Source organism: Leuciscus leuciscus (assembly GCF_965113295.1).
Source record: "Leuciscus leuciscus genome assembly, chromosome: 9".
Taxonomy (NCBI): domain Eukaryota; kingdom Metazoa; phylum Chordata; class Actinopteri; order Cypriniformes; family Leuciscidae; genus Leuciscus; species Leuciscus leuciscus.
The window spans coordinates 26,076,868-26,104,520 of record NC_138733.1 but is presented as its reverse complement, the minus strand read 5'-3'; the positions used below and the strand labels follow the sequence as shown (position 1 = coordinate 26,104,520).

At 37.7% G+C, this 27,653-nt stretch overlaps 1 protein-coding gene across 6 annotated transcripts; it reads right to left on the bottom strand.

Moving 5' to 3' along the window:
- Positions 1 to 1,990: 1,990 nt before the first annotated feature.
- Positions 1,991 to 21,242, bottom strand: LOC309506130 (NXPE family member 3-like). Of its 6 annotated transcripts, XM_082179729.1 has the most exons (9): positions 12,858 to 12,918; positions 8,059 to 8,129; positions 6,120 to 6,138; positions 5,767 to 6,035; positions 5,251 to 5,666; positions 5,084 to 5,160; positions 4,693 to 4,896; positions 4,263 to 4,600; positions 2,305 to 2,514 (listed from the first exon to the last, which is right to left on the bottom strand). In XM_082179729.1, the coding sequence occupies exons 1-9, from the start codon at positions 12,901 to 12,903 to the stop codon at positions 2,320 to 2,322; spliced, it is 1,635 nt and encodes a 544-aa protein (XP_082035855.1). In that variant the 5' UTR covers positions 12,904 to 12,918; the 3' UTR covers positions 2,305 to 2,319. The 6 variants fall into 6 exon arrangements, with proteins under 6 accessions (XP_082035854.1, XP_082035857.1, XP_082035855.1 ...); XM_082179728.1 differs by lacking the exon at positions 12,858 to 12,918 and adding an exon at positions 21,155 to 21,242 and having other exon boundaries at positions 1,991 to 2,514; positions 5,767 to 6,138; XM_082179731.1 differs by lacking the exons at positions 6,120 to 6,138; positions 12,858 to 12,918 and adding an exon at positions 21,155 to 21,232 and having other exon boundaries at positions 1,991 to 2,514; positions 5,767 to 6,065.
- Between the last annotated feature and the right edge of the window lie 6,411 nt (positions 21,243 to 27,653).

Below are 27,653 nucleotides of genomic sequence, written 5' to 3'. Positions count from 1 at the left end.
TTTATTGAGTAGATCTAGTGTAGCCTATAATTTTTTTTTTTACTTGGAGCTTTAGATTTCAAGTTTCAGAATGAATATATACTGTGTGTATAAACTATATATATATATGAAGAGTTCAGATGCAAAAGCCTCTAAATGCCATCTGAAATTTTCTTATAGAATGATCATTTTTATCAAGCTTGTATATTTAAGTTCAGTAATTTCACTTAAATGACAATTGTGCGGCACAGCTTGCCCTTCATATTGTACAACAGACCAATTAAATTATGCAGAATAACTTTTTATATGTTTGGTTGATTGTGTTTCATTTTGATAATGAACAGTCTGCGATATGAAGCAACGCCAGAACTGATATCCTACGTTGTGTGAGAGCGCGATGCGCGAGCGCCATCACTTGGATTTGTTCCACTGCTGGGAAATAACTTAATACTCTGTTATTTAGTCATACAGATAATATGACATCATCCGAAACAGTAAAATGTATATTTTTATTTGTGTACATTAAAAATGACTACAAAATATAATGCCATTGAAAAATAAATAAAACAACATGATGTGCTGCTTTAGCGCGTCTCGGTCTCTTTAGATCTTTCTGGCGCTCACCAAAAATGAACCAAAATACAGAGAATAGCCTTCTTGGCGCGCCTACTTTTGAAAGTCAACATTTAGATTATTTACCGTTAAATGCATTATATATGCCTGAGTCACTTTGGAATAAATCACAGCGTGTTTCATGATAAAACGTGACTTAGCCTATACAGTCGAGAAAATAGGCTATAGGTTATAGCAAATTCAGACCAACTGCTGGTCTACACAGAGAGAAAGCGCTGTCTAAGCTCTTCTGTTGTACCGAGCCATTCGTTATTCTAGTTGTTTGATGAGAAAATTAAATGTAGCCTATAGTTGCAATACACGCGTTTTGTAAGCTCCGTGCAACTGCTGCAGCGGACTATTATTACTAGAATATTAGAAGAAATCTAATACTCAAGCTGTTTTCTCATTTTTCTACTCTTAATATTAAATAAAAAAACGACTGAACGAAAGATACACGGATTCTCTTGAACCACCACCGCGTTTGCGGCAGAAAACTACTGCAGTGCAGCCAAAATGCTCTGTTCGACTTATCTGAGATCCTTTACTCTTCCCTGTGGATGACCTGTGACCTACTTTCTGTAAGATCTGAATTTTTGAACTTGAATTTTAGAAAACTGAATTTGAAGTTCCGAATTTCTTCATCTTGAAAACTTGAATCTGTATTTTTTTAAACTGAATATTTGCACTATACGAATTCAGAACAAAAAAACTAGCTGTTTGAAAATACATGTCTATAAAATTCAGCCATAAAAACATTTCAATTTGTTAAATTTCAAACGTTCAATATTCGTTTAAAAAAAATCAAATTCAGAACTATTTAAACTACCACCTAAAATTCAATTTAGTTAGATTACACTTGCAAATAATTCAAATTTACACAATTCAAATTCAAATCATTTTGTCATATTAAGCTCCATATTTCTGAACTCTTCATATATATATACATATACACACACACACACATATATATATATATATATATATATATATATATATATAAACAAGTTTCAACAGCTGAGTAAAATGGAAACAGTTTTTGCAAAAAATTAAATTAATATATAAAATGTGTAAATCTTGCCTCACAATTTGATTCAATTACAATTCAAAGTGTAACAATTTGATTATAAAACAATTCTTCTTTTCATTTTTTCCTCAAATTCTTTTATTATTAATAATTACTATTAATAATCACATTATAATTTTGTTATTTATGTAATTAAAAATAAGAGCAATGTTGCAAATAACAAACAATAACAAATACAATATTAGAAAGAAACATCAAAGTGAATTAACAGTGCTTTACTTAATTTTACATCTATTTAACAGAAGTATTTAAGTAATAATTAATACAGAAATGTAATAAACATGTAAAAATAATCACTGCATAGTCTTTAGTGTATTCATTACAAATAAACTGATTATTATTAAAGCTATTATTAAAGTTATTTGATAAACAGTAATGACACGGACAGCAGGTTTATTTAGTAAGTCAAAGAAGTTGCTTTTCCAATTAGAGGATGATAAAACAAAAAATGAGGTCTCTGACATGTACTAAACCATTCTCTAAAAAAATTATTGTAGTTGAGAATTCAAGCGGTTTATAATTTGGAAAATTGAATTACAACTCATGGAAGTCAAACAGTATTTTTCAGTTTTTTTAGACAGTTTTTAATCTTGTAATAACAGTTATTGAACACAAAATTGTCAAGATATTCTAATTTAAATTCAGTAAGGGCAAATAAAAGAGAGTAAAATGTCAATCTCATTTTTAATGATGATAGGGCCAGGATGAATGTTCTCTTTGCTGTAGTGACATGCGGTCATTTGCCACACATCTAGAATATAAACACCAACATCCTGAAAAGCCCAGTGCAGAATTTTGTCCAACTGTAGAGAATACCAGTCACTGCCAAAAATATCCTATTATAAAGACAGAGAAACACAAAATTATCCATAAACTTGTCATCACAGAGTGCTTTAATTATTTGAACAATTGTTACTCTATAGACCTTTATCACAGTCCACATATTGTCACATCCGTTTCCTATTAGTAGTGTAATTGATTTTCCACCTGCATTATTGTCAATGGATCTACGGTTGCTAATTTTGTCAAGATAATTAAAGTAGCAATTTGACATTTAACAATAATGTTAATAATGTCAATATTTCAAATGGTTTATTTAGCCTTAAACGATACCCTACCATGTGTACAATCTTCCATTAGAGATAAAATATTAAAGAAGTTATTGCTGGAGGAATAATAGAAATACAATACTATCCCATCATTGAAAACAAACCTTGAGAATAAGACTCGTTTAAGATAACAAAACCAGTTACTTTTGAATAATTCACTCTGGGCTGGAAATGTTCCTTTATTTGAACTTAAATTTGATCCAGTACTTAATTATTGTATTAGAAAGTAGAGTGCAAGAAAGCAATGCAATTACTGTTTTATGGGATGTACAGTATAACATTGTCTAATTCATTGGTTCCCAACAGGGGGGTCGCGGCCCACAAGGGGGCCTCAGCGAGCTCTGTGGGGGGTCCCGTCATATTTTGAAAAGTTTTGAGCAATGAGCATTAAATAAAATCATTAACTTTTTTCTGTTAAAAATTTACAAAATGTATATAATGAGCATCATGAATCCATTTCCAATCCGTGTTTTTGTCTTATCCTGAACCACTATGGTACACCTATAATAAGTGTTTACATTGGGACTATTTAACACTGGTTCGGATCGCTGCCGCTGCGGAGTAGCCCAGTACCTGTGTGACTCGTCATAGACGCACACAGAGAGAAGTAGTTCCGGCTACAATGTTCTTCCGAAAGACGCATTATTCTGTTAATAAACGCAAGTTTATTATCGCTCGCTATAGCGCCAAAAGCGTCAAAAATAAAGCCTCACATTGATAAAGCCTCACAAATAACATGCAAGTATTGAGGTCCCAGACAGCAGTCATTTAGTAGTAGCCTAGCATATTTTTTTTTTTTTTTTTACCTACACACCAGTATGAATATTTTTGTTATTGCATTTCAAATAGGGCCAATTTATAGGCTACTCCTAAGCCTACGTTTTTAAATTACAAAGGGCCTACTGATGTTTTTGTTATTGTATTTTCAATATTATAGGCTATTATTTGTGCATAAACATATCTGGTTATAGTAAACATACCGTTTGTTTGAAAACAACATATTTTGTCATCCTTGCTGCAAGCTTACAAGAGCGATAATATCATTAAAAGTGAAGGGGGGCCCTAAAATATTTTCTTGAGGAAAAGGGGGTCTCAGACAAAAAAAGGTTGGGAACCACTGGTCTAATTCTAATGGTCTTTAATGTGATATGTTGTTTGTATTCTATTCTTGCATTTATTTAAAATTAAAAAAGGTAATCAGACTCTGAAGTATTGCACATAGACATACAGTGGGCTTGTGCGCTCCCCTTTAAATCATGAAATATGTGCCAGAATAACATGAGACCATTTTTCTTTTCTTAATGATAAACTGAAGTTGATTTGTTGATGAAATATCTGTGATTAACTGTACATAAATAAATCACAACAATCCTGTGCCACAGGTACTGCCATTGATCCAGGCTACAGCAGAAGTGATTTTACGCTACTATTTGAAGTGTCTGCTTTTGAAGTGTGATGAAGGCCTATAACGTTACCTTATAGCCAGTGTTGACAGTCTTGATTATAACAGTTGTATCAGGTGCCCGCTGTAACAATGCTAGAACAGCTTTGCGAATCCTCAACACTCTATGGGTGAAGAAATCCAGAGGGTACGTGGTGAAATGGGGTCCCAGATTGAACATAATGACTGTGTGGGGTCCTCCAGCCAGGTCATCGATCTCATTACTGATGTAGTGCAGATCAGCAAATGCTGTTTTCAGAGTGCGCAAAGGAAGGCCGTGAGCCCTCCAGTGTAAGTCAATGTTGTTATCCACATCCACTGCTATGAGCGGCCCTGACTTATATTGGACATGCAGGTTCATCTGCTTCAGGGCTGAAAAACAGACCCACAATTAATGCATCTATGCACTGTATAAATAATTGATGAACAAAATTTATGAACAAATAAGCAACTATTTATCTCACTTGGTATTGCGTTCACAAAGAACTCAAACCACTGTCTCATAGTAGAGTCTCCCATCATGTAGATGTGTTTGTCTTTCAGGCACTCTGTTGTCGTTTGGGTTGTAAAATGGTGGGTGCTACAGACGAATGACGTCCACACATCATTCAAGTAAAAGCCAGCTGGAACTGGAGTGTGTAAACCAGGGTGACATTTCTCTGTAACTTCTGCAGGACGAGTAAATGTAAGTTCTGTGTCAAAGGTATAAGTTTTCAAAAATGTGCCTGAACAGGAGATTTTATTTGACTTGCATTGTCTAAATGTCAAAAAAATTATTATGTGCAACACAATTCCCAACATATCTGCCTCCTTGTACTGTATTATTCTGCTGAGTTAAACCATTGACCAACATACCATTAGTTTCATTTCCCTCTGAATGAAAAATGTTGATGATCCTTTTATCTCCACTGATACCTTTGTTAGTTTGCTTCCTGCCAAAGAGAACATGTTTGTCATTCTGCCTTCCATCAATGCATCAAATATATCAAACAAACAGTCAATCAAGTGTTCTTTAATCTCACATAAGCATTTTCTCCTTATTAGTCAGGCGGTTTCTATAACCACCCATAGAGTGGTACACAAGGGCACTGCATGGCAGCGATTTGGGTCTCTGACAGTGCCAAGTTTCTCCGCTACGGGGATCGTTGTATTCACAGCAGCAGTCTTCTGTTCCCATATGCTCTAGTCCATTGTTGTTCCACTTTACATTACACATCACTTTTTCACTCAGCCTGGTCTTATTTGGTCCTGGTCCCTCATAATATCCATTAAAGAAAACTCTGTCAGAGTTACTCTCTCTGTGATGCTTCAGGACCTGCACAGCTTCACTGGAGTGAATTAGACGCACAGCCACCTGTGCCTTGCCGACCCACGGCAAGAGGAAACGTACAGAGTAGGAGCCATTGAGCAGGTCCACCACCTCCCCAAAAACACTGGCCTGTGACAGAAGTACATTCTCAGTACAACTCTCTCTGACCCAGGGAGATAAATAAATCAGGCAAGTAATTTTAGTTAATCTAATGTGTACAATAACTGACCTTAGTTTTAGACCAGAATAGCTTGGCTTGAAAAAAGTCGCCTCCATAACGCTTGGATTTGTTGTCAAAATCCTTTGCTTGCACCGTGACATAAAGCTCCTCACCAATTTGATAGCTCTCTTTCAGGTTCTGAATGATGAATTTGGTGTGGCCTGGACTAGTACTCATGGACACATTTGTGATTGCTCTGTCAGGCCCGGCCCAGTACACATCTTGCTGTAACCTGGAGTAGTCGTCTAAAAATGAGCTTGACTCTTCTGAACTAAGTACTGAAGGAGAAGTAGAGTTTGTATATATTCCTGCAAAGTGCAGAGACAAAAAGCTGGGTGGAGGGCGTTTCTTCCTTCCATTACCTGTATAAGACCATATAACCTAAAAATACAAAGATTGTTATTAATCAAAAGTTTTGTCTATGTAGGAATCATGCTTGTAGATTATTAAATTAAAAATGTCTAGGGATATGTGTATATCCCGGTTCCCTGAGAAGGAAATAAGACAAAGCGTCATAACGTTGGCGCTATGGGAATGCCATCAGGTGCGACCTGTGTCTGAAATATGCGTGGAACACGGCAATTGATTGCCAGACAGCACACTTTCAGCACATTTATATCTTCAGTGCTGTATACATGTATTATGCTTTCATAACATAATCTTAGAATATTTATTTTCCATTTGAATTTGTCATCTAAAAATAGATATTTCAAGATTTCGAAAGATGTATTTCTCATGTCTGCGAGTAAAGTTCACCCTGAGTTTTGGTTTATTTTTTGACGCACTCAAGTTCACAGATGGCAGAAAGCGCATCCTGTTTGTTTATTTTATTTTACAAAAGCACAACGTTTAGTTATTGTGAGTGCACACAAATCTTAAAATAATCAGTTTCGAATGATGTATTAGGCTACTGATGTAAGACCAAAAATGACGGGCGTGGTTAAATGCCAGTGATCATGCCGGCGCCTCCATGTCATCCAATGCTTCCACACTCTGCACAAACACGATATGCACCTAATAATAGCGTACATTTATATAGGTTAACGTTAGAGGGAGCAGTCATGTTAAGTTTCTACTTACATGGTTCAAATGATAAGCCATATTTGAGGTAGATGGATTTTCTGACATCCCAGCTCCCAAACTTCTAACGTTTTAACAACATGGCCAAAAGGTTGCTATAACTATGTTGTGTGGTGAAGGTTGTTAGAGCATTGTCACAATTAAACCACCGTTCAGGGCCATTGCTTAAAGCAGGGCTATGCAGTTTCGGGAATTTCTTCGCTGTATTCTCGCTTTTTGCTCGCAGGTTTCTCTATAGAGCTCCCCCTACAGCTTCGGAATAGATATTTGACAACACTGTCGAAAAACTCGTTGCCGACTCTCAGATACCAGAGGCTAGTAGATCAACGACATCAAAGCAGATGGGACATTCTTTAAAACGTCTTCTTCATTCGGGTTCGAACAGCGTGAGGGAGCGCAATAATGACAGAATTTTTTCAGATTTTTTTGCCGTAAAGCAATTCGTTACATCGCGAGACCTGATATCACGCAATACTTCCTGACGCTGCGGCCGGCGGCCCGCCGGCTCAAAGTTGCAAGGGTGGTTTTTCGGCTCACAGGCGCTTGGGGGTTGCGAGACGACCACCATTCAACCCGAAAAAAGTCATATAACTATTCCAATGACTCCGAAGCTGTTCGCTTAAGGTAAAAAAGTTACTTAGTTCACCTTTAAGGTTGTGTCTAGGGTGTCTGGACAACCACTGGACTACATATGTACTCGTCACTCACTGCCCTGAAGTGCGAAAATCACCTTTTTAAATTTCAACCACCTGTTGGGCTGATTGTGTTGTCTCATTCTTCATCGAGCAAGGATACGTGAGTATTGCGTTAAATTTACCCCAGCTAAATAAGATACGTAATTATTCAAACACAACCTTCAACTTCATTTTCTAATGTAGCCTCGCTCGCACTCATTAGTTTTTCATTTGATTTGTCTGCTATTTAGTGTCATTCGTTTCTTTGACAAAGGATCTTTCTGGAAATTAACATTTGAACTCACTCTTGTGAAGTTAGCATCATCATTTGAGACGCAAAGTCCCATTCCAGAATTGCTAATGGTTTTAATGGGTAACGGCTGATGGTTTGTAATGGTTTTGTAGTAGAAACCATTAGCATTTCTGTATTTTTTTTTTTTTTTTCAGCAGGGAAGCAATGCGACTGGGAAAAAATTATAACCATACACTTGTAGCATATATATTATTTAGTTTGATTAAAAGATGCAGTTGTGCTAAATGAACTTACCAGACAACTCATGATCACCAGTAGACACAACCCCATAAAAAACCTCCATACATGTGATCTTTCCCTGTGAACTGTAAAAGCATTGTGTCGTCAGTCCTTTACTTTTTATGAACAAATTGCGTTTTCCATGTTCGGTTAACCTAAATACAATATAGCTACACATTTGTAACTTAACACGACCCATTCAATGTTTATGATTAATATTTATTATTAAATAGTGTTAAAAATAATAAGACTGAACTAATTTATTTTAAGTAAACCAACAATGTAAAATTGCAAGATATATGCCATGTGGCACCGATACAATTTTAACAATCAACGACCACAAATATTTTTGCCCCAAACAAATAATATTTCACTTATGGATAAACCTATAAAACATTTTTGTTTACAGTGGTTTCTGGCTAGGCTATAGCAAATCACAACAGGTTCACTGTTAAAGGACAATTCCGGTATTTAACACTTTGAGTCTATTTTGTAGTTTGTTTTGGATGAACAAGAGTGGTGGACAAAGAAATTTTGACAATGGTTCCTATCTCGACTTTTTGACTATTTTAGAATTGCCCATGACCGCTTTAGAATGGGAGTCTATGGCCATGCACAAACATGTCCTTAAAACAACCCTTAACATTCGTTTTCAAAACTGTTCAACTCACCGAGTGGTTAGTGGTATTTTTCTATACACAAATCCGCCGCGATCTCTATCGCCTGCCGCTCCATCTTGCCTGCCGCCATTACTGCGTGCCTGCGAAGTGACGGCGGTGTGACACTTGCCGGTGCCCTCTAATGACATTTCAATGAAAGCGGATCCTGGGGCTTAAATATTGTGATTGTCAAAACATTTTAGTAACTAAACTGAATTGTATTAGGTTTAGTGACAACATGTTGCAATGTTTATAATATATGGTAGGCTACAATTTCTGGTAAGCTATGTTTTTTTATTATTGCTTGAAACAAATTTCAGGATTTCAATTCAGTTCATTTCTTGTGATTTGATTTAATATTGACTAATTTGGTTACATATTAGGTACACAAGATGGGCGTTAATTTTTAAAAAACAAACACTGATTGATCGATATTATGTATGATGAATAGGCCTACATTTCGGTAAGTTGTAGGCTACTGTTTCTTTTAACATTGTTCATTCGTGTTTATTTACTATTAAGTTGAGATGTCGATCGGTTCACGTGCCGCTAGGGATCCGTCACCTCACATTTACAAACACCAAAACGGTATTGTTTGAATTTCGTAATAAAATTGACAGAATCTGAGAGCTGAGCTTTTGAATAACTAATCTGCTGTCTATAGACACAGAAAGTCTGTCGGTCTTCGTGTCCTTTCTGCCTCGCGATTTTTCTGTGCGTGAGAAAAGCTGAAAAGTTGCGTGTGTCTCACGGTGAAGGCGTGAGAGTTGGCAGCTTGGTTTTCAAGATTATTTTATTAATCATCTGGCATGCGAGCTTCAGAACCCAAACTACAGGGCACTGATTGAAGGTCAGAATTATATGAGCTCCGGATGGATTGGCCAGATACTGCATGAGCTCATCACATCAGAGTCCTGCACGGGTCCATTTTTGGAGACCCGCCCCCGCCCGTAACCGCAAAGTTCAGCACCAGATCCGACCCGTCACCCGTGATAATATCAAAATTAAATCCGCACCCGCCCAGACCCGTTAATATTTGGCCCGTTACCCGACCCGTGCCCGCGATAAACCACACAGGTGACGCGTTCATGTAACATAGGGTAGACTGTGTACAGTTGAGACATGTGTACAGTTGAGACACCTTAAATAACTTGCGTGCGCAGCATGCACAAGTTGTGATTTTTGCTGTGCACATGCGTATTAGTGTCCTCTTTTATCCTGCAAAATCTGAAGACTGGACGCGTCTCCGATCAGAAGATATCTGCAAAAGTTTTTTTTCTAAGATAAGGCTTGCATCGTTTTTTGCGCACTCAACTATGAATAACTTATTATCCTTATGTGACTGTTAAACGTAACTGGTACCATTACAAACGTTATTCTGTGCCCTAAAAATTGGCATATTTCATGGTATTGAGTCATGCAAGCTCAATGCAAAATCTAGAGAAATGTGAGAAGTGGCCAGCGGGGGATAGTTGAGACACAAGTGTACCAACTGTACCCCCGATAGAGTTCTATTACAAAACACGCTGTTTATTTGTTCAGTGTTATGATAACAGGTTAAACGTCATAATTGGCCAGCATAGGATGCAATTAAAAATACAATTTCATATGTATTATATTTAAACTGTATATTATTAATAAATATTGTTAAATATCTTGTTCATGTTTTATACATTTTAACGGTGCTAATTTACATCAAATTAATGAATTTAGAAAGGATGAATAAACAGACATGTTGCCCAATTGTTATTTTCTTCATTTGTCTTTATTTATTATATTTGCAATGAACATTTAGTTACATTTCCCTCATTAAAAATGGGTGTCTCAACTCTACCATAGTACTGTCTCAACTGTCCCGTACATAGGTACAGTTGAGACAGAGTTGACACAAAAAGCACCTTATTTTTATTCGCTAATTGTGGAAAATGTAAACTACTTATGGGTATTATTGATTGATAATATATTAGTCTACAAGCTAATGTAATGTCATGTGGCATTTCATGTGAAAATTCAATTCTTTTCAGTATGTATTTTTGTGTGAAAAATCAAAACTCAAAAAGTGTCTCAACTGTACACAGTCTACCCTAAGGGTGCGCTGCCAATAACGCACCTAAAAGCTGTCACAAAGAACTTGGAAAAGTAATGATTATTAATAGGCCTATGTCAAATATATCAATGAGACATTTCAATTGTTTATTAATAAGCAAGTGTTTTCTGTGTCAAAGATGACGATGCTGACTCGCGATCTTCGCAGTAGGCTAGTGAACGCGCCAGAGAGAAATGCACATTTCATACGGATTATAAGCATAGAACAGTCTGTTTTCTTTCGTTTTGAATTGTTTTGTTTAAACGTACACATTTCATGCTTTCTATTTCTCAGGTCTGTGAGGCAAGTAGCTTATACGATGAGTTTCGGTTCATTTAAGAGACGATCAGTTCACGCGCGGGCGCCTCCGGCCGTGTCCTGATTATATTGCCTGCCTGCTACATTTAATTATTTATTAAATCCAGGAATTTTGTAGATGAAACATTGATTAAAATTAAGATACAATTAATACAAAACGAAATTCACTTTAAAGAAAGGCTGAACAAACTTAATGAAGTGGTCAAAATCATGTTTGCCCACTCACGATATTCGGGATCATCGTATCTTATTCATGCTTTTCACTTTTCATATAATCAACATGAAATATATAAAACAAATTATATTATTTTATTTAAACATGAATATGAAACTAAATCGTTTTTTAATGACTGGGCTACAACACATAGGCCTATTAGCCTACAGTACAGAGACATTTTATGTCGCAACTTGGTCGGACTAAAAGGGGAGAAAAAAAATAAAATTGGGTCGGTCCTAAATTGACAGGGTCGGTCGGGTTACGGCAAACAAGAATATTTTTAAGGATGGCCTGACTACACATATTTGCGTATGTGTAATGCTGGTAATTGAGACATACAAATATTGCACATATTTTTCATCCGCTACCCGCCCGCAAGGAGTTCATTATCCGCCCGCGTCCCCGCCCGTGAATTTTAGGAATGTCACAATCCACCCGTTTTAGCCACTTTTATGCGGGTACCCGCGGTTGCAGGACTCTGCATCACATTAAAAGGTGTCGTGAGGTTTTCACAGGCAGTGAACTCGTACCATAATGTGTCATTAACAATACACAGAGAAAACTGCAAAGTTCTCGAATTCAGTTTGTGACTGCATGGTCGACCGAGGGAAGTGTTGTAGCCATACAGCAGGGCTACTGAACAAAATTAAAGATGAATAGATAAAAATAACATTTATTCGTAAATCTGTACATTCGTACAGCTACATCTACTACAGCCGCCTACGGGACCAACGCTACTTCCTTAGCAGCAAGGCACGCAGTAATGGCGGCGCTGCTTTACTTCCGTGTTTCGCCGGATTTGTGTATAGTGGAGCTATTTTTTCAGATACCTCACAACCGCGTATAAACTTCCGCTCTTCCGCAACTTCCGTTGCTCTGCTCACGCTAGCCTTCTGAGAGTCAGAGAACCGAGCGAAAAGACCTAAAAGACTACAACCAAATGTAAACAGCCCCCTTTCCGTTTCCGGTAGCGCAGTAATATCAGAGACAATTAATATCAACGAGCAATGAGTCCTCCAACGGAAATCAATGGGATTTTACAAAATGCCAAATAAAACACGACAGAAACTGTATTTCGCTACGCTACTTGTTTGGAACATCAACGAACACCACTAACCACTCGGTGAGTTGAACAGTTTTGAAAACGAACGTTAAGGGTTGTTTTAAGGTCATGTTTGTGCATGGCCATAGACTCCCATTCTAAAGCGGTCATGGGCAATTCTAAAATAGTCAAAAAGACAGGAACCATTGTCAAAATTTCTTTGTCCACCACTCTTGTTCATCCAAAACAAACTACAAAATAGACTCAAAGTGTTAAATACCGGAATTGTCCTTTAATACAGCAATCCAAACAGTGTCTATGGAGATTTTTGTTTTGTTTGTTTGTTTTGTTTTTAATAATTGTTTGCTGATCACCGACCAAATTCATTATTAAGGCATAAATTAAATTGATACATTATTTATATATTAGACTATTTTTATATTATGTCCATGAAGAAAAACAAATGCCAAGAAGTATTCAGAAATAACTTACAGTGTTGTTCCCGAGTTTCAAGCTCCATTTTATTTTTTGAAGGCATTATTTTGAAGATATGTTTTTGTAAAAGTAATAGTCCAAAGGCGATTTCCTCGAATGGTTAGTGTGTGTGTTGACTAGAGCAGTGGTTTTCAAACTGTGGGTCGCGACCCACTTGTGGGTCACACAGTGAGAAAAGGTGGGTCGCACAAAGGCACTTAGCTGCAGCTAAATTTACGTTACGATGAGTGAAACAAAACCAGTCCGATTAATGACCAAACGACTATGAGTTTTAGCGCCCGCCAAAGTGTTATTTGATCGCTGAGTAATGTAGATGAACTGCTGCGCTTGTGACAGAGTCACAGTGCATGTTTAACTGAAAGAACGAGCGAGCAGAGAGAGTACTCGGTCGCGCGCGCGCGCTCTCTCTCTCTCTCTTCGGAGCCAGGCGAAAGTGTAAAAAAGACTTCACCGTCTCCAAACTAAGCGCTGTCCTGCTCTCTCTCCCTCGCACATATTAATCAAAATAAATCGACACGGTGGTAAAAGGTCGGAAGACCAAAGTTTCATGTGGAGCATTCGGAGATTTTTTTTTTTTTCTTCCTCAATTACCGCTGGGTGTGAATTGTGCTAAATAAGTTGTTGCCTTATCTTCTCTGAAAAGTGAAATGTTTTCTGTGTTGACACAAATCTTGGATGTCTATGTCCTAACTGCTGGGATAATCACACAACGCGCACGACACGTCCAATTCGCGAACTAATGACTCCTTTGAACGATTCATTTTAATGAATGGACAACTGATCTTTCCAACAGTGAACTCAGGAGACGTTTGAATCAGTAACACTTTACAATAAAGTTCTATTTATTACATAAATTACATAAAAAGTACAGTTTGCTTACTCAAGCTTAAGCTTTAAAATAAATAAAACCCCTTGTTTTTTTTTTTGAAAACCATATGACTACATTTTTCCACACAGTGCTATCAAGAATCGATAAGAGAATCGTTAAAGAATCGGATCGATAATCAGAATCGTCAGTGGCATTATTATTATTGATAAAATCTTATCATTTCCCATCCCTATGTGAAGACGGTAAAATTATAATCAAACATTAAAGAACATACAGTACATGTTTTTAAAAGTTTTTTTAAGAGTTAAAAGTTTAAAATATTTTTCTAACATGAAGGCTTGTCACTGTCAGTCTTTTTACATCAGTGCAAAACTAGGGAATGCAGATTAAGACCATCAAGCATGCATTGATTAATCCCATTGCATGTAGAAAAAAAAATGTGCGACCAAATCATGCTGGTGCGACCAACTGATAAAGTTGGTAGCACCAGTGCAAGTGGGTCTTGAGATTGATTATACTTGTCTAGGTGGGTCCTAGAACGAAAAAGTTTGGGAACCCCTGGACTAGAGGACATGCGCGTGACGTCACCGACGGTTACGTGCGTGTCCACTGGCACGGTGCGAGCGGAGCGGAGCGAGCGTTTTCAATTCATTCCTATGGAAGTCGAGCTTCACGCTCGCGCAGTGCATTTTGGGATTGACAGCGGACCGGAGAAAGCGTTGAGAATATAACCAATTGCTGTGAGGTTCGGGATGTGACGTCTGTTTTGAGAGTTTAAAAATATGCAAATTGTGCCGGAGTTTATGCTGGATTTAGTGCGTAAATCATTTTGTTTACAAATTAGACGCTTTACAGTTGTTATATATATGTTAAAGATTTTATTTTGGATGTGTTCTTTGTGATTTATATTGGCTAGGTTTATAAAAGTTTATAAAATTGAAAGGATCTTTGCTTGGTGCATTTGGAAACAAAGCTTGTCTATTTCTAAATGTAATCGCGTGAATCGCTGATGATTATACTGTCCGTGTGTTGAAAAAAACTTAGATTAAACACACTCGCAACAGACACACCCCAAAGCGGAGACGTTACAGCTGCCAGCGGCACTGAGCGGAGTTTTGCCGCTGTAGTCAATAGAATGGACACGCACCGTTACTGTTCGTTCACACCGCCGCCGACTTGAGCTGCAAAGAAGCTCTGGCCGCCCTGTCAAGGACGCTTGTCAAAAAAGTACGGGGAAGCATGTTGACGCTTTGGCCGCTCTGAAGTCTGTGTCACACCATGAAATTTAAACAGAAAAAAAAACAAGCAATACATTGATACTAGGAACCTTTTATAATGACAGCATTTTTATAACCGTTGTGGTCACATTTGGTCGGGAAAAAAAATATTTAGATTAATATGCGCGAGGGAGAGAGAGCAATACGTATTGTTTGAAGACGGTGAAAGTGAGTGCGCGCGCGCGGCCGGGGCTCTCTCTCTTTTATGAAAATAACGTCATATCATAAATGATAGGAAACCCAGCAACAACGATTATCAGTTTCTCCTCCATTTTCTCGGAACTAATGTTTTGGTAGGAACGAAAGTTTACATCGTATGTTTCTCCGGAATCAGCCAGCCAGACGTCTATTCCGATTGGTTTTTTTTTTTTTTTTTTTTTTTTTTTTTTATTATTTTTTTTTTTTTTTATTGCATAACACATTTGATACAATTTGCTAAAAAATAAACTGATCTTGTAATACAAAATTCATTTAAGTACAGTTCACGTTTTCAAAAGGAATAAAAAATAAAATAAAATAAAATAAAAAAAAGTAACAAATACACATCAGCCAATAGAGAATTGAGACCAACATCATACAAGTAGGCTAACAAATAATCTGTATAAAAATTATAAATAACATAAAAGTACACAGCCAGAGTATCAGACAGTAAATATCAGTTAAATTAATTATAAAGTTAACTTAGATAAGTATTGCATACATTTTGATGCTGATTTACCATCTAATCCAGAGATACAGTCTATATAATTTTTTAAGTCAAGCTTAAAAACATTGAAAAGAGGTATGTTCTTCATAAATTTCGATTTATGAATAAAGAATTTTCCAAGCAAAATTAATAAGTTGACTATATATTGTACAAAGGAGTTTGAGTCAGAAAAGTAAAAGAAGACGTCAAAATTAGATAAGTGTATGTTTGAGCCAAGTTGTCCATTAATGAAACACTGTATATCATTCCACAGAGAAGAGCTATGTGAACAGCTATAGAATAAATGGTCTAACGTTTCTGTTTCCAGAGAGCAGAAGCTACATTTTTCCTCTACAGTAGGGATAAATTTAGAAATAATCTTGTTACAGGGGTAATAATGGTGAAGAATTTTAAATGATATTTCTTTTACTTTGTTTGTGATTAAAAATGTATGTGGGTTACTCCATGCTCTATTCCAGTTAATATGTTCATACAAGGGGGACCATTTGTACCTGGAGGCAGGGATAGATTTTGCACATAAAAGGTTTTTTATTACTTTGTTGTTGACTTTTCTGTCTAGAAAAGATAGACCATTTATTGAAACACTGCTGGAGAAAGATATATTAATTTGATCCACATCTGTCTCATCTCTAAGTAGGGTGATGATCCCATGGGGTATAGCTCTGGTTACAATATCAAATTCTTTTCTTGGAGGATGGAAATTAAATTTATGTGTGAAGTCATCATAAGTTAAAATTTGATTTGAGTTATTTAATAATTGGGATACCAGAATAATATCATGTTTAAACCAGTTTTCTATAAAGAGAGTCTTGTTTCTATATATTATGTTCATGTTGTTCCAGATAAAACATTTGTGAGGGGAGAAATTGTGTTTGTACAAAAGTGACCAACAAGTTAGAGCCTGTTTATGGAAGTTTGACAGTTTGACTGGCAGTCTGTTGATGGAGTATGGGCATTGAAGTAAGAATGTGATTTTACCAAGTTTTTCAAAGATAAAGTTTGGCACAATGTTCCACAAACTGTTTGGATTTTTTAGAAATCTTTTAATCCATTTGATTTTTAATATCTCATTGAAAAGTGAGAAGTCAATTACAGATAACCCCCCGTCCTCAATTTTATTAGTCAAGATGTTTTTCCTGATTTTATGGGGTTTCTTCCTCCATATAAAGTTATATAATAGTTTGTCTAGATTGGCACATTGGAATTTAGGTATTTCTATTGATGTAAATAAATATGCTGCTCGTGAGAGACCTTCTGCTTTAGAAAGAAGAACCCTGCCATACGTAGATATATCTCTTGCGAGCCAAGAGTCAAACTTTTTATTAATAGAGTCATGTAGTAATGAGATATTACTCTCTGTCATCAACTTGTGATTATGACTGATTTTTATTCCAAGATAAGTTACTAAATTATTTATATTTATGCCACATATTTGACCCAAATGCTTATTTTTAAGAGAAAACAGCTCACATTTTGAAAGATTTAGATTCAAGCCTGAGCTTTCAGCAAATTGGTTTACAATATTTAGTGCAACTCCTATTTGGGATTCATTTTTTAGAAACAGGGTTGTGTCATCCGCCAGCTGTGAAATTTTTATTTCTCTTTCATTTAAAGAAATTCCTTTGAATGAACTCTTGTGGATTAAATCACAGAGAATCTGAGCCACAATCAAAAATAGAAGAGGCGAGGTGGGGCAGCCTTGGCGGATACCTTTGTTAATGTAAAATCTGGGTGAAGTTCCATTAGCCAATTTAACACAACTGTTTCCTCCCATGTACAGAGTTTTTACAGCATTAATAAAATTCTTACCAAAATTAAAAAAGTTTAAAGTATCAAAAATAAATTTGTGGCTTATCGTGTCAAAGGCTTTCTGAAAGTCTAAGAATAAAATCAGGTGTTCATCATCTAGAAAGTCTTTGTATTCAATTAGATCCAAAACTAAGCGAATGTTATTGGCTATGTGACGATCTTTCATGAAACCAGATTGGCATTCATCAATTAAAGTGTGTAGTTTAGATTTGAGACGTTTTGCTAAGATAGAAGCTAGAATCTTATAGTCATTATTTAGCAATGTAATGGGACGCCAATTTTCGATTAATAGAGAGTCTTTGTGAGGTTTTGGAATAAGTGTTATGACACCTTGCCTCAGAGAAGGAGGAAGCTCCCCTCTGTCAAGAGATTCTTTGAAGACAGCCAGAAGAAATGTACCTAGTGACTCAGAGAAACATTTATACAACTCAGAGGTCAGGCCATCACAGCCTGGTGACTTATTGTTCTTTAATTGAGCTATTCCCCAAATAATCTCCTCAAGAGTTATGTCCTGGCAGCAGATTTTATTATATTCTGCATCTACACATTTAGGCGAGTTAATCAAGCTAAAGATTTCCTCTGGATCTTTGAGATTAATATCTTTTGAGTAAAGTTTTTCATAAAAAGCACTTATATAGTTTGATATCTCTTTACTATCCTCGCTAATCTTTTCCCCAATGTCAAGTTTTCTTATAGAATTGATTTCATTTCTTCTTTTTTCCATGTTAAAGAAATATCTGCTGTTTTTCTCACCCCGTTCCATCCAATTCCTACGTGACCTTATAAAAGCTCCTTTCGCTTTGTTCTCATATAAAATATCTAGTTGATTTTGTAATTCTAATAAGGTATTATTATCTTCTTGGCTCAAATGCTCTTTTTCAGTAAGTTTGTTAATATTATTGATTAGCGTGCAAGTTACATTTTTCTTTTTGTGTGCCAATATCTTACCATAACCTGAGCAGACGCCTCTAATTTTATATTTGAGAAGTTCCCACGATGTCCCAAAATTATTCCCTTTTCTAGCAGCTTCCCACTGTTCTGAAATAAGAAGTTCTATTTTCATTTTTAGCTCTTCATGAGATAGTAGAGAATTATTTAATTTCCAGTAACCGCTAGAGAATCTCCCTCTTTGTTCCCTGCTGTCCTGAATAGCTAAAGAAATGGCCTTATGGTCTGTCAGAATAGCAGGAGAAACAGTGCATGACTCAATGGAGGGCTCTAAATCAGCCGAAATCAACCAGAAATCTATCCTGGACTGTAGCGTGTGGCTTTTATTGCTCCAAGTGTATGTTTTCAACAATGTATTTTTTTTTCTCCATATATCAATTAGATCCATCCTTTTCGTGAAGTCAATTAGTTTTTTTGAATTTGGAGTTAGTTTTGGTGGGCACCTGTCTAATTGGTTATCCATAACCATATTAAAGTCACCGCCCAAAATTACTTTAGCTAAAGGATATTTAGACATCAACTCATTTAATACAGAGTCCAGATCTTCCAATAATTTTGAATTTTGTGAGAGTGAGCAGTACCCATAGATGTTGACTAAAATAAAAAATGCATCTTCCAAACAGGTAATTGTAACCATCCAGTGACCATCAGTATCCCTTACAGTATTAAGAACCTTTCCTTTAAATTTATAAGTAAGAATAGCAACCCCTGCGGAGTGGTTGGATCCGTGAGTCATCCAAATGTCCTCTCCCCATTGACTCTTCCATAACTTTTCGTCTTCTTTACATGAGTGAGTTTCTTGGATGAAAATAACATCAGCATTATAGTCCTTACAAAAAATAAAGATGGCTTTTCTTTTAACAATGTTTCGTAGTCCTCTGGCATTTATAGAAAGTAATTTCATCAACCGCTAAAGAACAATTCTCTTTACGAGAGAAAAAAAACAACCTAAGCAATAACAGCTTCTGCCTCTTTAAAGTGAGTTTGGAACATTTTAAAGTAATTACAAAGTGCTAGTGTTATTCAAGAATGACTGACTGGGTTAATATAATGTATAATATAAAAATACTAATTATTGTTAATATATAATGAAACCCTGAGAGAGGATGGAATTCAACCCTATCAGCAGATATAGCCAACATAGGTATTAGAACAGTTACCTGAACAGTTTTTCTTGTCCTATAAAGCAGCAACAGAAAGAGAAGGCACGAACTCAAGAATTTACAACAAAGTTCTAGAGTGACTCCGTAGCAAACATCTTAAAGGATCTCCACATCATCTATGAAGGCTCGGGTTCCTCTGAAAAAAGCTCGCTTTCCTTGTTTCCTCGCCTCTTCGATGCGGGGCCACAGCCTTTCTCGGGTCTTCTTGTCAGCCTGAGTGAGATCCTCGCCGAAGCGGAGCCTCTTCTCCCTCAGGAAAGTGTGGTTTCGCGCATTTTTCCAAACGTCATCCCTCGCTGTGCGGAAGGCAAAGAGGATAATAACGGAGCGAGGGTGTGTGTTGCTGCCATCCCTCCTTCCAATTCGGTGCACGACATCGATGACTTGACTCATATTTTGGTTAGGGGCTATTTGCTGACAAATGTCAATCACCTTTCTTTTTACGTTTTCATCCCTTTCCTCTGGTAGCCCATACAGCCTTAGAGCCCATCTCCGCCTGTATCTTTCAGTCTCAGTGAGCCGAATTTCCATGTTTTTTATAGTTTTTTCATGACTGTCGCAAAGCTCAGATAACTTCTTGTTTTCATTTTTCAAAGCTTCAATTTCAACGAAGGCAAAATTAAGAGAGGTTTTCAGCTCTTCAATGCCTGACTTGTTGTCTCTTACCATCAGTTCCAGGTTATCAGCTCTCTGGTTAACTGCAGCCAGAATGTTAGCCTGAAGATCCTCTAGAGACAAGTCGCTCTTTTCTTTCCTTTTTACTTTTGAGGCAGGGCTGGAAGAGGGGCTACCAACCGGTGTTACAACCTCCGAGTCCGTTGAGAAGTCGTCATCCATTTTCCCGCCGTAGTTTTCTTTTTGGCTAGCAACGTAGTTGTGGTCCGTTAGCGTCAGCGCTTGAGCTCTGCCTTTACGTTTCTGTTTCCTATTCTGTTTTTGTTCGGACATAATATGGTGTAAAAAAAGTTACAGACAACACTAATGTAGTTCCACCGTTGTTTAAAGCAAAGTTAGGAGGCCAGAAGACTGTTATTAAGCAAGCCGCTCTGTGGTTGCGACTGAGCGCTGCTCCGCCATTCCGGAAGTCTCCCTATTCCGATTGGTTGCTGGCCTGGCCGCTGCTTGCCGCTGAACCGCGTCATAGCTCATTACCATAAAGTTGAGATACTTTCAACTTTCTGATTGACGCTCAAAACGCCCAAAACGCGACGCCGATGGATTTGACGCTCCTTGCAGCTGAGAGAAGCCAGCTTCCATTGAAAATGAATGACTTCCGGTAACTTTGGAAGCTCAAGTCGGCGGCGGTGTGAACGTACATTTAGTTTATTTTTGTTTTTGATTTTTTTCCAGATCCAGAACAGGGGACAGAATGTCTGCAGGATTCCTGTATGGTCCCTACACAGTCTTTCAGGATTCCTGCAGGATTTTTTTGTAAGGGAATTGTCTTTGCCCCTTCAAAAAAAAAAAAAAAAAAAAAAAAACTGAAAACTAATATCGAGCCCTGAAATGCAAAGTTGAACCAAAGTTAACCGTTGTTAAATAGGTCAAGCTTATCATCTTACCTTTTCCTTTTTCTGTTCTGTGTCTCAGAACGCTTTCCACATCTATCCAGTTTTGGTCATGGGACACAGAGCTCTCAAGTCTCACGCATTCACCGTGAGACACACGCATTTCAACCAGTTCACTATGGAGTTAATATTGTGCCATAATTAAACAAACAAATCCAGCATTTTGTAAACAAACTCGATCTGCTTTTCAAAGGAAAACTCTACTCGCAAACAAACAAAGCAATGTGCAAGTAAAGGTCAATTTGAGCGAAAATGCAGTGGCGTAACAAATATGTATTGTGTTTTACAAATATAAATAAATGAGGCTAGATAATATTTCACAAATAAATGCAAACAATCCTACAAATTGCATGTAACCTTTGAACAAATACCAAATCTAGTGCATACAAATGCATAGGCCTATCTGTCTGTTATGATTGTGAGACACTTGGCATTTTATGAGATCTCTCGGCTCGATTTTCTCACAAATGTGTCCAGACAGATTTTCTCACAAATGCAGTTGAGCAACTTCCTCTTCTAAAACAGTATGGTGCTAAGATAGGGGATTAATTTTGCGCTAGTCTCCCGGGAGAAGCACTGATTTGAAATTTGCCTTTGCCTACAGCTGAGGAAAATGACCGGTGAACAGGTGTGTTTCTGTCTTACTTTATCTATAATTAACCTTTTTGAGGTTTTCTTTTGCAAAATGTTTATTAGCCTACATATCTAGACAGAAATCCACATTAGCACTAAGTAGCAATTCACTCTCTCTAGGATAGGGGAATCTATAAGCTGAATGCTCTGCCATTATTGCTTTTTACATTTTTGTAAAAACGTTACATTTACTGTACAAGTCTATTTATTTCGTTCTCCATAAATTGAGAACATTTAATTTAATTGAAAGGAGGGTCCCACTTATTTATTTATTTAGTTGGAATTCAGTCAGCTTAACTGTTAATGTAATAAAATAATTAATGAACAAAACAAACAATATACAGTTGTTTCTTAACTTGCCTGTGACGTACGCAGTGCCCAAATTATTATTTTGGACAGACACATGAAACCCTCCTTTTCAATTAAATGAAATGTTCTCATTAATTTATGGAATTCATTTTACAGATTCTTTCAGTGTAGACATAATCACTAATTTAGTCATTTTGCACGAGTCCGATGTATACATTTTTTTAAAAAGCAACATATGATGGCAGAGCTTTCAGCTTATAGATAAATAGATTCCCCTATCCTAGAGAGAGTGAATTGCTACTAAGTGCTAATGTTGATTTCTGTCTAGATATGCAATAAACATTTTACAAAAGAAAACCTTAAGAAGGTTAATTACCTGTTCACCAGTCATTTTCATCAGCTGTAGGCAAAGGCAAGTTTCAAATCAGTGCTTCTCCCGAGAGACTAGCGCTAAATTAATCCCCTATCTTAGCGCCATCTACTGTTTTAGAAGAGGAAGTTGCTCAACTGCATTTGGCCCAATGACGTGACGTGCAATTTTGATGTCCAAACCCCTTTATGAAGTCAAAATAAGGAAATGTTTAATAAAAAGCACATTTATTGAATCTATTGATCTCTGTTTATCAAATGATATAAACATATATTGAGGGTATTACAAAGTGTAATAATTATTAGACATTATAGTCACATAATGTCATACCGGATAACTGTCCGGACCTTAGAGTGACATACAAAAAAGCCAAACAAAATGTAAAAAATCTAATAAACCCTAACATCTCTGCCAGATTCTTGACAACAATATATTTAAATATTACAAAGAATATGACATCCAGTTGATTGTTATGCTTTGGAGCATTCTGTCCCAAAACTGGCTGTCAGCCAATGTCATCTGGGATAACAAGCAAACTGGAGCAATTTTATTGTGAATTTTATTTTGACACGATGTGAGATAGCATGTTACACAATCAGGAAGACCCTGATGGACCCCCAAACAATGGTGAAAGGTAAGTATGTCTTTCATAAAATGTGTTTAACTTACCCTTTTTCTTCACTAGCACACTATGTACCGGTAGTAAAATCCTGTGTCATATGGGATAACGCTAAAATAACATATATAATGTGTATTTTATGTAAATATGTTTATTTAGCATGAATTTACATATTTGGAAGTTGAAGGTAAAGGTTGCAGATTTCTATAGGTAGCCAAAAATACTGCCTGATTAAGATTTAAACTGAGTTTTGTCATACCGGATAACAATTTTGTCATATAGGATAACAGTTACTTTCTGTTTGACAATATATTATTATACAGTTTTCAGCTTTAATTTGTATAATTTCCATTAAAATTGTGATATTAACATATCATTAACATTGTTTAGTTAAATATTAGCAAATTATATAATTCATAATAATATTCAATTACAATTACACTTAATTATTGTCCAACCTGTCATATTGGGGAATCAGCCCCTTTAAGTCTATAAAATTGTAGTGTTCATTTAATGAAACTAATGAAATTTAGTGATTCAAGGTACTTCAACCCATTAATAAGATTTTTCTTTATAAATATGTTGTTCAATTACATGCTTTTGTAAATTTGTTGTTCAAATAAATGATGTTCAGTGAAATGAGTGAAGGTCGCCTACTTTAAACCTTTACATTATTTATGAATATTGATTTAGAGTGACTATGATCATCAATAAAATGATTCACGGTACTTTTCAGTACTAAATTAAACCTAATGTTGAAAAGTTGTGCTGTTCTGATATTCATAAACATGAAAAAAAATTTAAATGTATTTGTATACTTGCCAAATCTGGGAAGAAACTACACTGAGTTTGTGTGTAACAGTTTACACACTGAAAACCACATCTGTATTTCTTTACAGTGGAGCCTAATTAATTTCCTTGGAAAAACATTGCATAACATAAACATTAATTATTTATGAACATTATTAAGTGTTGTAAAAATGACAATTCATGTGTTAACTCATATGGTGTCATACCGAGTAACAACTTAAGTCAGGCGGGATAACGCTGTTTTTTTCCATTGAAATGCATTATTTCACTTCATGGAGTTGAGGAAACAATAATAACATGATACCAAGTCCTGTAAAACATTTTCAGACATTTCGCATTTTAAATCACATTGCAGTGTTAAAATGTGGGTGAAGAACTTGAACAAGTAGGGTCACGTTTAAAGAAATCACAATATAATGAGAACAAATTTGTGCAAAACATTTTTTTTCTGTGCTCCAAATATTGTTTACTGCATCACTTTATATATTCATTAAGTATTATTGATTTGAAAAGTTTTAATATCGTAATATTTAGAAAATGCATTAACGTTATCCCGTATGACATTTTGACTGGTGTCGTCACATGATTCTCAGTTAAACCGCTTAAAATACATTGTTTAAAATTGAGATTTTAGTAATAAGTAAAAAACACCCCCATAAAGATAATAACTACTTTGATGTGCAGTTTTAACCTTTTTGAATTTTTTATCAGTTGAAAACCTTATTTGTCACTGGCCCATTTGTGAGAAAATCTGCCTGGACACATTTGTGAGAAAATCGAGCCGAGAGATCGTCTCAGGTTACTCATGTAACCATGGTTCCCTGAGAAGGGAACGAGACGCTGCATCGCTATGACGACACTTTGGGGAATCCCTTCAGCGTTAGCGCTCCTGAAGTCACATGTGCAACTTAGTCCAGTCCTGATTGGTGCAACGTCATTCTGTGACGCGTGCCGGCGGAATGCGGAAGCTATAAAGGGAGCCGGCGTCACAGCTGCTGTCAGCCTTCTGATCGGCTGAAGCAAGCCGCTCTCAGGTGTGCGGAAGCATGGCAGAGGGACGCAGCGTCTTGTTCCCTTCTCAGGGAACCATGGTTACTTGAGTAACTTGAGACGTTCCCTTTCGAGGGAACTCGCGCTGCGTCGCTATGACGACACTTTGGGGAACAATATGCCCACTTCGCCATGCTGACGGAAGTCTGTCCCGGTGTGAAATGAGGCACACCTCAGGACATGATTGCTTGAGACCCCGGAGTCGCCGGAAGGTCCAAGCTGTAAAATCTGACAAAGGTGTGTGGTGAGGACCACCCCGCCGCATCACATACATCTTGGAGTGATGCCCCCGACTACAGAGCCTTTGAAGAAGCCATGCTTCGGGTGGAATGAGCTCTAACTGACAGAGGTGTGAAGGCAGCCCGCTCACCTCATAAGCCATAGAGATGGCCTCAACGATCCATCTGCTTACGGTCTGTTTAGTAGCCGGGTAGCCCTTCTTAGGGGGCCCGAAGCATACCAAGAGCTGGTCAGTTTTTCTCCACTCGGATGTCTTCCTAACATACATCTCGAGGGCCCTAACCGGGCAAAGCAACCTGAGCTTCTCTTGTTCTGTCGACACTTGAGGAGGATGGAAGGCCTGGAGGACAACTGGCCGGACCACATTAGTGGGCACCTTAGGTACATACCCAGGTCTTGGGTAAAGAATAGCTTTCACTCTCCCCGAAGCAAATTCTAGACAGGAGGGAGCAACCGACAAAGCCAATAAATCTCCTATTATTTTGAGAGATAACATAGCCAGCAAAAACGTCATCTTTAAAGGGATACTCCACTTTTTTTGGAAATGGGCTAATTTTACAACTCCCCCAGAGTTAAACAGTTGAGTCTTACCGTTTTCGAATCCATTCAGCCGAACTCCGGGTCTGGCGGTACCACTTTTAGCATAGCTTAGCATAGATCATTGAATCGGACAGGACCATTAGCATCTCTCTCAAAAAAATGACCAAAGAGTTTCGATATTTTTCCTATTTGAAAAATGAAAAGTTGCGATTTTCTAGGCTGATATGGCTAGGAACTATACTCTCATTCCTGCGTAATAATCAAGAAATTTTGCTGTCGTACCATGGGTCCAGCAGGCGTAATGATATGACGCAGCGCCTAAAAATAGTCCCCAGCTCTAACTTACAACGTGACCGGGACTAAGTTTGTCTAACCTATTAGACCTATTTTCAGGCGCTGCGTCATATCATTACGCCTGCTGCACCCATACGGCAGCAAAGTTTCTTGATTATTACGCAGGAATGAGAGTATAGTTCCTAGCCATATCAGCCTAGAAAATCGCAACTTTACATTTTCCGTCGGTCTTAGTACACGATGTAACTACAGAAGAGTCAAGTTTTAAATAGGAAAAATATCTAAACTCTTTGGTCATTTTTTTGAGAGAGATGCTAATGGTCCTGTCCGATTCAATGATCTATGCTAAGCTATGCTAAAAGTGGTACCGCCAGACCCGGAGTTCGGCTGAATGGATTCGAAAACGGTAAGACTCAACTGTTTAACTCTGGGGGAGTTGTAAAATGAGCCTATTTCCAAAAAAAGTGGAGTATCCCTTTAAGGCTAGGCACTTGTCTGATGCCGTGTCCAGAGGCTCGAAGGGTGCCAAGGATAATCCTTCTAATACTACAGCTAGATCCCAAGTGGGGACTCCAACCTGAGCTGGAGGCCCCGTCCTCCGAGTACCACAAAGGAAACGAGTAATAAGATGATGCCTTCCCAGTGAGCTGCCATCCAGAGGAACATGGAAAGCAGCCACTGTTACAACTTTAGTGTAGAGGGGGAAAGGCCGGCCGAGAAACGACCCTGCAGGAACTCCAGCACTGAAGCCACCGGGCAGTTAACTGGGTCCAATTGGTGTTCTGTACACCATGAAGTGAATACTATCCACTTCAGCGCATATAGTTTCCTCGTGGAGGGAGCTCTAGAGTTTAAGATGGTCTCCACTACCTCAGTAGAGAGACCGGCATTCAGGAACTGATCCCCCTCAGGGGCCAGAGCCATAATTTCGACATCTCCGGCCAGGGGTGAAATATTGTGCCCCCGGTCTGAGTTAGAAGGTCCCTCCTGACGGGAATCTCCCACGGGGGGCCGTCCAGGAGGGCTATCAGGTCCGAAAACCAAACTCGGGCCGGCCAACACGGGGCTACCAATAAGACTTGGTCCCCGCCCTGGCAAATTTTCTCTAGAACTCCCGGGAGCAAGGCGATTGGGGGAAATGCGTACAGCCGAAGCCTCGGCCACAGCTGTACCATGGCATCCAGTCCCAGAGAGGCTGGATAAGTGAGGGAAAACCAGAGGGGACAATGTGAGTTCTCTTGAGACGCAAACAGGTCCACGTCCACCTGGTCAAACTTCCTCCAGATTAACTGCACCGTCTCGGGGTGCAGCCTCCATTCCCCGGGCCTCAGCCCCTGCCTCAACAGGATGTCTGCTCCCACATTTAGATGGCCCGGAATATAGATTGCTCTCAGCGAGAGAATCTTCCCTTGGGCCCATAAGAGAATCTGATGCGCCAGTCTGCACAGAGGGCGCGATCTCAGACCCCCTTGATGGTTTAAATACGAGACCATTGACTTATTGTCTATTCTCTCCAGAACATGATGGCCTCTGAGGTCTGGGAGAAAGTGCCTTAAGGCTAGCAGTACCACTAACATCTCTAGACAGTTTATGTGCCAAGATAGATGATGTTCCTTCCACAGACCCTG

What these genes read in the sequence shown, in the direction of transcription:
- LOC309506130 (XM_082179727.1), bottom strand. Translation starts at nt 12,903, where the DNA reads ATGCCTTCAAAAAATAAAATGGAGCTTGAAACTCGGGAACAACACT. An exon ending in TGAAACTCGGGAACAACACT is followed by an intron (nt 8,130 to 12,857) that starts GTAAGTTATTTC and finishes ATGCTTTTACAG; the next exon opens with TTCACAGGGAAAGATCACAT. An exon ending in TGGTGATCATGAGTTGTCTG is followed by an intron (nt 6,139 to 8,058) that starts GTAAGTTCATTT and finishes TTGTATTTTTAG; the next exon opens with GTTATATGGTCTTATACAGG.